The 10,912-nt window shown below is 32.7% G+C and overlaps 1 protein-coding gene and 1 long non-coding RNA gene across 3 annotated transcripts; both read left to right on the plus strand.

The window, feature by feature from the left end:
- Positions 148-1,313, plus strand: LOC109127024. The gene is made up of 2 exons (XR_002033717.1): positions 148-535; positions 726-1,313. It is a non-coding gene; the product is annotated as an uncharacterized LOC109127024 (long non-coding RNA).
- LOC104716219 (UDP-galactose transporter 2) lies at positions 3,502-6,612 on the plus strand. Of its 2 annotated transcripts, XM_010433608.2 has the most exons (6): positions 3,502-3,720; positions 4,117-4,280; positions 4,375-4,559; positions 5,332-5,532; positions 5,697-5,858; positions 6,089-6,612. In XM_010433608.2, the coding sequence occupies exons 2-6, from the start codon at positions 4,151-4,153 to the stop codon at positions 6,407-6,409; spliced, it is 999 nt and encodes a 332-aa protein (XP_010431910.1). In that variant the 5' UTR covers positions 3,502-3,720; positions 4,117-4,150; the 3' UTR covers positions 6,410-6,612. The 2 variants fall into 2 exon arrangements, with proteins under 2 accessions (XP_010431910.1, XP_010431909.1); XM_010433607.2 differs by lacking the exons at positions 3,502-3,720; positions 4,117-4,280; positions 4,375-4,559 and adding exons at positions 4,794-4,971; positions 5,066-5,250.

Below are 10,912 nucleotides of genomic sequence, written 5' to 3' on the forward strand. Positions count from 1 at the left end.
ACTAATATATTGAATTATAGTGTTTTTTTACATAATTTTAGTTTTATGGTTAAAATGTTTAAAAAAATATGGATATTTCTAAATTAAATAGATTATTAATTATTAGCAGAATAATATATCATTACCTAGTTTTTAAATTCAGGAGAATATCCTCTCTCTTTCCGAGCGCCGCTCTCTCCCTCTCCCAAACACCAAAACCTTAGTTTTTTCAGATCTGTGACTGGGAAGTCACTACGGTGGTTGGCGCTTCTCGTCGACGCTGTCAGTGGCTTCCCCTTTTCGTTTGTGTTGTAGTTTTTTGGTTCTGCAATTCGTTTATCTCTTGTATTTCGTTGGAGAAAAGCTTATTGTGGTAGAAATGGTAGATCTTCACGGCGAGGGTGTTTGGTTATGTCGGTGGTCAGCTGCTGCAGAGAGGGTTGTTGTTGGGTGTCTGAGATCTATAGATCTGGCGGGTGCTCTGTTCTTGTTGGAGGATCTCGAGATTTGGTTTTCGTGAATCCATGGCCATGGTCTCGTCTGTTTCTGCTGTCCGGTAAGTCGGTCGTCTGGCCGTTTCTTCTTCAACATTTTGCTAGGGTTAGATGGAATCGCTTTAGTTGGTTGTTGTTAGTGATAGATTTATGGTGGTCCTTAGCACTATTGAGCAGTTTTAGTAGCTTTCGATTGGAATGTTTCGGCTCCTTTCTAAGCAGAGGTTTCGTTTTGTTTGAATGTGATGGTAGAACCTTAAGTTTGCCGAGTTCCTTCTTCTTCTTGTTGTTCATAGTGGGTGATAGTCTTCTCTGTTTTCGTCGGTCTCGTCTATGTGATTGGTGTTATACGAGAAGTTAGGCCTCGCTCCTCGCGTTTTGAAGACTTCTAGTTTGAAGTTCTTTGGCGTATCAACGTCATCGTCGCTTCCGGAAGTGAGTGGTCTTGTTTGCCGTGTTATGAAGTCTCTGGTTCTTGGTTACGAGAGATCGGTTCTCATCGTGTTAGGAGGTGGTTGATGTTATTCTTGAGTTGGCCGTAGACATCCTTGGTAAATCTCATCCGTTTGTGCGTTAGAAGAAGAAGTTCTTTGCTCTATTGGTTCTATTGTTTATGTTAAGGTTTTATGGCCGGTTGCTTTTTTTTTAGATTAAGGTTGTTGTTCCCTTTCGTTTTTATTATCAAATGCTCTGTTATATATGGTTTTTTTGTGAACTTTGTTAGTTTCCGGGGAAATCTTGTTTTCCTCCGGCCTTTTGACTCCAAAGATATTCTTGTAGTCTGTCGGCTTAAGCCTCCCCTCTTTTGGATGTAGTATTCCATTTTGTATTCTACCTTAATTGGAACCTAGTATTTTAATAATAATACGAGTTGACAAAAAAAATATATCATTACCTACACAATTTTACAAGACCATGATTATGTGGTGTAGAGAGTGATTAAATTTAAACTACTCTTTGTATAATTAATAAAAAATCTCCATAAAAAAATAAATAAAATATGATATTCTTCGAAACAGATTAAATGCTGCTTCGCACTTTGACGTACTAGCAAGGGAAATAAAGTGTCAAAAACGAATTAATTTGAAGATATAGCAAAAAGTCATGCTATGAGTTTCTTTCGCCATAATGTAAGGTTTTGAACTCATTTTCTCGCAAGTGTCTCCTGTCTCTGAAATTGATTTTGTTTTGTCAAGTACCAGTACGACGTCATTTTCAAAAATCATATTCATGGTCATGGGTCTTGTTTTTATATGATTTATTCAATATGAATCAAATAGTACACTTGGTTGCAAATCATTTCAGTTTTTTTTTCAAGGATCAATCATAGTTTCTTTTGTCGACAAATCATAGTCTAATTAAGTGTAGTATATCAAATTCAGTTCTAAAAATAAGTGTATGTAGATAATGACAGAATCTAAAAAGCCTCCGATCTATGATAATCATTTTGACAGAATCTTTAGGAAATCAATTAGCACTTTTGATTTTGGATCCAATAATTTTCATAAAACATGTATTTGAGCCTGATGACTATCCGAGTAAAAATATGACTACTATACAACTAAGTATATCATGAATCAATGATAATATCGCCTAATGTATCTAAGTGAAACCTTACCCTGAAAAGAAAAACAGTTCACATGAAAAGCATCGAATAAACGACAATTAGAAATAGATACATCAACGCGGAGCTAGAAAACACATCTTTTGATTGCAATATATATTCTAAAATAAATATATGCATATAATTATATATAGTAATATATATAGAAAGAAAACTCAAAAGAAAAGTAGTCTGTTGAGGATCTAAAACCAAACGGAACCTGTGTCTTGTTATTTTATTTATCGTGTGTCCCCCCTTCTCCTTTGCCTTGTCCTTTTGTCGATTATAAAATCGGTCACGCCTTTTCACTTCCATACTCCTCTCATTTAGTCATTTCCATCTCCCATACTCTTACCACTTTTCCAGATTCTCTCCTTTCTTTTTTTTTTTCTTTTTTTTTTCCTTAAAAGTTAAAACATCGTAACATCAATGTTTTACTATGCCAAATAATTACAGTATTGGTTTAATTTATAAATACCCAATATACGAACCAACAAGCGACTATACTCGGGATGTATTGCTGAGTACGAAGAAACGACTCCGACAACTTTGACAATAAAACAATAAACGACCAACCATGAGACAGTAACATGGTCAAAAACAACTTCCGAGAAACAGAATGAAGGTTGTACTAGTTGTATGATTGATTATAAACAATAAGTTGTTGTATGTATCTTGTGTGTTTTTTTGGCAGTTGTGATATGACGTTGTTAACTGTCCTGTCAAGGTCATATAACTCATGTGGCATGTTTTTCTGTCAAGAGGCCATGTATAAGCACGACTGAAACTGTATTTTATAAGTAAAACTGACCTTAACAAAGAAAAATTTGGTATGAAATATGAATGTTAAGTTTTACCCTGACAAATTAAATCACACAAAACCAAAAAAAAATATATATATAAAAATTGTAAAAATATATAAAAAAGTTTAGTTTGAAAAATTCAACAGAAACGCACGTTAAAGTTTTGCATATTGTTTTTTTCTTCTCAATATTGAAAGACGTTTTGACGCTCTAACAAATATTCGACTGGTGTTACATAGCCACGAAACATAGGAGTTAGATCCAACATTCATAAAATAAAGAGAAATATACAATAAGAATAATTGAAAAAAAAAAAAAAAAGGAATTCAGATTACATGTTAATTTATTTCCCCATTTAGATCTAAGTTTAGTTGGGCCCTCACACTAACCCATCCGAAGTACAAGAGTTTTGGATTATTTAATCAAAAATAAAGAAATAAACTGAGTCACAAAACAAAACAAAAAAAAATGAAATCTTTTGTAAGAAAGTTTTGAAGAAATTGAGGGAAAATAATAAATATTTTTTTTTTTTTTAAAAGAGAGAAAAGATTCTTCACCATGGCGTCGCTTTTAAATGGCAAGAAGGGAGACTCTCAGAGGAAAGTCTATAACTGAAAATAATTTTTTAAAAATAATAAAATAAAAAAAAACGGAAGAGAGAAAAAAAAAATAATAATATCACTCGAAATTCAATAGTTTGTTTCTCTCTTTCAATTTCATGTTGAATTAGCCCTTTGGGTAGACTTCTTCGTCTTCTTCCTCCGTCCGCGTCGCCGTAAGACGCCGCCTCGGCAGTATCTGTAACCGCCGGTGGTGCTCGTCTTCTTCTCTCCGCCATCTGGTAAATTCATTTCTCAGTTTTTTACTTCAATATACCTTTTCAAAAAACCTTGTTTGGTTTATTAGTTAGTTCTTCTGATAAGTCCCTAATTCCCAAATTTCTGGATTGAAAATTCATTGTATGTGGTCGTATCAGAGTACTGGATCTGATTTGTAAATTTTAGAGTAAGAGCTATCGATTCCTTTGGGATTTCCATTTTCTTCTTCTGGATCTAAAACCACCATTTTTTTCTAGATCGTGGAAGCTCGATCCAAAAAAAAACAGCTTAAAAGTTCGGATTCGTCTTTTTCCGATGAAAATATTTCAATTGCGATTGCCATGGATTGATCATTAAGATCTATAGATCCTCAATGAGTTTGTTTAGGTAGCTCTAATGTGAAGATTTGAAATCTGCAGAGATCTGGAGATTGAACATAAACAACATAAAAGGATGACAGCAACAAGCAAGACGGATCAAAAAGCGGCATTAGACATTGCCTCATGGCTATTCAATGTCGTTACTTCCGTTGGAATCATCCTCGTTAACAAAGCTCTAATGGCTACTTATGGTTTTAGTTTCGGTCAGTCTTCTTCTTCCCCTTAGTCAACGCTGTTGTTGACTTGTTTCCATAAGACACTGATCTGATTTGTTTTCTAAATCTCTTTTACAAACAGCTACTACATTAACCGGTTTGCATTTCGGAACAACCACATTGTTGACCACTTTCTTGACTTGGCTTGGCTATATCCAACCTTCTCAGCTTCCTTGGCCTGATCTTTTGAAATTCGTTTTGTTCGCTAACTTCTCTATTGTTGGCATGAACGTTAGTCTCATGTGGAATTCTGTTGGTTTCTACCAGGTCTGTCCTTTTCTCTCTCTCTCTCTCTATTGCGTGTTTCCTTTCTTTTTACGGAAGATGACTGTANAACCACCATTTTTTTCTAGATCGTGGAAGCTCGATCCAAAAAAAAACAGCTTAAAAGTTCGGATTCGTCTTTTTCCGATGAAAATATTTCAATTGCGATTGCCATGGATTGATCATTAAGATCTATAGATCCTCAATGAGTTTGTTTAGGTAGCTCTAATGTGAAGATTTGAAATCTGCAGAGATCTGGAGATTGAACATAAACAACATAAAAGGATGACAGCAACAAGCAAGACGGATCAAAAAGCGGCATTAGACATTGCCTCATGGCTATTCAATGTCGTTACTTCCGTTGGAATCATCCTCGTTAACAAAGCTCTAATGGCTACTTATGGTTTTAGTTTCGGTCAGTCTTCTTCTTCCCCTTAGTCAACGCTGTTGTTGACTTGTTTCCATAAGACACTGATCTGATTTGTTTTCTAAATCTCTTTTACAAACAGCTACTACATTAACCGGTTTGCATTTCGGAACAACCACATTGTTGACCACTTTCTTGACTTGGCTTGGCTATATCCAACCTTCTCAGCTTCCTTGGCCTGATCTTTTGAAATTCGTTTTGTTCGCTAACTTCTCTATTGTTGGCATGAACGTTAGTCTCATGTGGAATTCTGTTGGTTTCTACCAGGTCTGTCCTTTTCTCTCTCTCTCTCTCTATTGCGTGTTTCCTTTCTTTTTACGGAAGATGACTGTAGGTGGGATTTTGCAGATTGCGAAGCTGAGTATGATCCCGGTTTCTTGTCTTCTTGAAGTTGTTCTTGACAATGTCAGGTATTCTAGAGATACAAAGCTCAGCATTTTGTTAGTTCTTGCTGGTGTTGCCGTCTGTACTGTCACCGATGTTAGTGTTAATTTCAACGGATTTCTCGCTGCCGCTATTGCTGTCTGGAGCACCGCCCTTCAGCAATACGTAAGTCTAGCTATATTATTATATCTCATATGCCTCGAGATCTTTCTTCGTCAAATCCACCCTACCAATATGTTGTTTATCATCCGGGATTTAGCTTGTAAACCGAAATTGAAATCTGAAGTCTTAATAATTGTTACTTCATATATATTTTTTATTTTTTGCAGTATGTACATTATCTACAGCGGAAATATTCGCTCGGTTCTTTCAATTTACTGGCACATACTGCTCCAGTACAAGCTGCATCATTGTTGTTGGTCGGACCATTTCTAGACTACTGGCTAACTAACCAGAGAGTGGATGCATTCAACTTTTCATTTGTTTCTCTGGTAAAGTTTCTCCTCTCTTTCTTTATAAAAAGTCTTCTATGATCCAAAACAGAGAGATGAGGTGGTTGGAACATAGTGGTACTGTAGTAGTCATACCAAGTTTGCATTTTGTTCAATTTTCAAGAACTGATGATAACCAACCAGTTGTAGGCTCTTAATTATTATACTCTGTTTGATTTGTCTTCTTACCTAAGCTTAATTTATCTAACCCTGTTTATTTTTGGGGGCAGTTCTTCTTGATACTTTCGTGCAGTATCGCGGTGGGGACCAATCTCAGCCAATTCATCTGTATCGGAAGATTCACGGCGGTGTCTTTCCAAGTACTTGGTCACATGAAGACAATTCTGGTTTTGGTTTTGGGATTCACTTTCTTCGGCAAGGAAGGTTTAAACATACAAGTAGTACTTGGAATGCTCATTGCCATCCTTGGTATGATCTGGTACGGTAATGTATCTTCTAAACCGGGCGGTAAAGAGCGTCGTAGCCTCTCTATTCCCATAACCAAGTCACAGAAACTATCTGAAACAACCGAATCTGATGAGAAGGTGTAGTAGAGAAGAAAGAAAGAAATGATCGCATTGACATAGAAACAAAAACAAGAAACTCAGATACAAAACAGGTAGAGTATCAAATTGGATATTTTATAAACAAAAAAAAAAAAATCAATGTGTTTAAATTATTTAATCTTCAGAACTATAATTTTACAGAGCCTTTTTTTTGGTTTTTGTGCACTATTTATATTTTGGTTAATCTTTTCTTTTTGGCCTTGGCATTGTGCAATATTTTTTTTTTTGCCTAATTTCTCATAAAAGAAATCATCCACCCATACGACTGATAATAAAATCTCAATTTTATAAAATTTTGTCCTTTTATGATTTATTACTGTGACCTGCAATATATCAACTTTTGTAGGTATTTATATTCGTAACGTAAATATTTATTCTGTGGGTCCATGAGGTTTCTTTTTATTTTTACATACAGTCAGTACTAAAAGAAATATCTGCATTCAAAAATGAAGGGAATTATATAAACAATGGTTACTTGAATGCTATATATCTATAGCATTTAATGTTTGGAGATATCATAGTCTTTACGTAATCTTAATTCTTAACTTTGACAATGTCATCAACCCATATAAATCAATCTCTATTATGAATTATCTCAAAGCACATGGACTCACCCCCGTTGATCGCCGGGTTTTAAGGGTTTTATTTAAAATGAAATAATAATTCATTCTTCTTTCTTAATATATGACGTCCCTTTTTTAAAAGAAACGGGGGGATGCACACGTGTAAAGCTCAGTGTTGAAGAGGTCGTTGCGTGTGGGAGATAACCGAAACGGGAAAGTATTAACGCCCGAAAACAACAGCGTCCTTGCTCTTGCTTTTGCTTACGTGTGGGGTGTTGTTAAAAACGGGATCCTCTCCCCCTCGCACGTGCGTCTGTTATTTCTTGACGTTTGATTTGTTTGTTTTGAAGGAAGGACAGAGAATGTGCTACACTTGTATATTAATATTTTTGAAGTACTGTTTTATACTTTTTGATTTTACTTTTTTTTTTTTTACAATATTAATCCATAAAATAATTTTATGAATAACATTGGAGGGAAACTTAAATACTAAACTTTCTTAAATTGCCTAGCATTTGTTATATTTATTGCCAAATAATCTTAACAACATGTATACATTATGATTTTTCCAAAAACAACTTTACCCATTAAAGTTTTAACCCATTAAATCTTAAAAGCTATTTTTATGGATACTAGAATATATCAAATTTAAATGATATACAACATTTAACTATCTATATATACACAATGATATACAAATTTATCTATTTATATATGTAGATGCTAGACCGAAAATCTAATTTTATAATGATTAGAAAACCAATATTCATAAATATTTAACTTTAGCAAGAGGACATATATTTAATTCAGTATATATTTTATTTAGAAATTGAATATCTATACATACATGATGGTTTGAATTAACATTAGTATAAATATAAAATATTATTACTTCGGTCTTGAAACACGGGTTAAATCCTCATTTAATTATTTGGTCAATACTACTAATATTAGAGTATGAGAAATATTAAATCAGATAATTTAACTAAAACTTTGTAAAACAATTAAATCATTGGTAACATTGTGACTTAAATGAGACAATAGCTTATAAATTATATACTTATGTATTTAATTCCTTTATTATTGTTTTAATAATTAACAATCCAATCAAAATTAATGAAACAAAACAAACTAAATATTTATTTTTTAAAAAAATTGTTCTGCGGTGGAGTGTGGATTAAAATCTAGTTATTTTTATAATTCCTGTTATTGGATGGGAAGCCCACACGAATTATCCCATTGTGATGTTAAACTACTACTCAATTCGATTACTATATAAAACTATAGTAGATCTCTATTGACCAAAAAAAGACCTTTTAAATTTCCAAGTACAGGAAGTATTTATTTTCTTCGTATTTTCATAATTGTAGTTTGAATTATCTTATACTACTATTTAACTAACTTAACATAGCAATAGGCAATGACCAATTGCTAAATCCAGCTAAAAAAATACAATGATTTAAATATGTTAATTTTTCTAATTATACGTCGACTAAAATATTATATATATAGTTCGTTTAATGCATCGCTGCCTTGTTAGACCTACAACGTGGGTCCTTTGTGGGGTTTATTTGTGGGTTGTTATTTATACAATGTAATAAAAAAAGAAAACTAAATTATATAACAAAAGCAGATAGAGCGTAACTACATAGTTTTGATTAATACGACCAGCTTAAGAGATAAGGATTTTGAAGATTATACGTGCAAAACAAACGTGATTCGCCCTATTTTAAATAGCTAGGTTGCAGAATTCCCCACGTTCTCTATATATATGGTAATGAAATGGTTGCTAGAACTTAATTAACACATTTAAATATAAAAAAAACTTAATTAAAACAGATTCTGTGATCTGATCTAAAGAACTATAAGACCGTCCTGATCATCATTATGTTGCATTAAAACTTAAACTTATAATTTTGAAATTAGGTTAAAAGTATAACTTTGTAATATATTTAATTTGGATTTTCAATAATTATACAAGATATCTATTTAGCACGTTTTCACGTAAAAAATTACAAAAAAACACTAAAATTATATTGATGCTAATTTTTCCTAAATACGATTTAAAATAATAAATAATTAAGCCAGCTATTTAGAATAAGAATGGCGGTCAAAGGCTATGATGTTAATGCTAGTAATAATCATATCATAGAACAGATAAAATATTCATTATTTGGGCTTGTACGGCCATTTCATTACTACAATGATTGATCAATAATTTTTATATATCGGTCCAATTACAACTGCAGATATACGATGTATTGAGGAAAGAGTATGTTTTATTATTGTTAACCATCATTACAAATATTATCAGGATGTTATGACATTATTGTATGATTTACCACACTATATAGACTCACGCATTTGTCGTGGACAATTTGTTCTTTTTTTCTTTCTTATTTATATACGTTATATCAAAATATCCGTAAATAATAATGTATTTTTATTTTTCCCTCATTTTTGATATCCAGCTCTATTCAAAATATGACTAATAATTATTCCCTATCATTCTTCTTTCGATGAGCACACAAAATAGTGGAAGGAAAACACACTTGAAAAACTTATTTTTCTTTCACCTTTTTTGAATATTCTTAATCATGTGTGGAAGACTCGAAGTGATCTCGCAAGACACCACATGCACTAGTCACCAGTATTTCAATAACTCTTGATCGTCTCTCATCTTGCGTAAAAAAAAAAAAATTGGAGTCTCTTACTTATATGATCATTTTGGAGTTAACACAACCGAAAAAAATATTCAAAATTCTATAGAAAACAATAACTGAATATTTGTTGTACAAGCAAAAAGCGAGGAGAAAAAAAAAAAAAAGGTAGAGCAGAGAGATGGCCGCATAAAGCCACCTGCTTATCGCCCACTTGCACTGAATTGTCTCATAACTTTGCAATTCGTTCTTATTATTGTTGTTGTTGTTGTCTAATCAACCACCACTCATTAGCTCGCCCACACAACTATTTGGATTTAGCTTTTAGTTCATTTGATTTTAATTATTATTTTACAAAAGATATTTTGTATTGGGAAAGGGAATTGAAAGCATGTAAAAATCATGGTAATATAAAACTTGTGGACTACCATTTTAGAATACATTTTGTTTAGCTCGTGATCTACTAATCGGTAAGTATATTTTAATTCCGTTTTAGTTTGACAAGGGAAGTATTGTATACGAATAATAAAACATGTATATACAATTTAATTGTATACCGAATTTCAACAGGCTTCTCATATTACAAACAATATTACAACCTTGTTAAAAAACAAAAGACGAAAATCCAAAATTAAAAGATATTTAAAGCTGAAAATGTTCAAATAATTAGGAACAAACAAATATGCGATGTTTCGAGTTGTCACGGGTTTCAGGAGTATCTGGAAACCATTAAAAGTACTCGCATAAAGCTGGCTTTTAAATTAATTTCAAGACAAAAATCATACTATATTTAATTAATATTTTTAAAAATAATATGCATCAGTAGTTCAGTACTGTGGAAAAAAAACTAAACCAGTTAAAAAACATTTTCGAGAACGCATTCAAAAATATTAGTACTACTGTACTAGTATTGTTTGATGAATTAAACTAACATAAATTTGTAATTAATGAGAAAGTAAGTGTACGATGCATAAATAACGAAGAAAAAACCAGAAGTTGGGGAAAGAGAGAGGTGATGGTCAAAAGACGACATATCAACGTGTGAAATGAAGACACGTCATCAACCTGGACATGAGCACGTGTAGTTTCTCAGCTCTGTGGGGAACCACAACTACACTGATCATCTTTCAAACGATTATTTGTTCCATTTTATGTTTTGCTGATTTCTTTTTTTTTTTTTTGGTTTGTTTTATTTTGAAAATTCATTTTTCATTTTTATTAATTGTAAATAAATAGATTGAAAGAAAGAGATGAAAGCCCATCAG

This window comes from Camelina sativa, chromosome 10 (genome assembly GCF_000633955.1).
Source record: "Camelina sativa cultivar DH55 chromosome 10, Cs, whole genome shotgun sequence".
Taxonomy (NCBI): domain Eukaryota; kingdom Viridiplantae; phylum Streptophyta; class Magnoliopsida; order Brassicales; family Brassicaceae; genus Camelina; species Camelina sativa.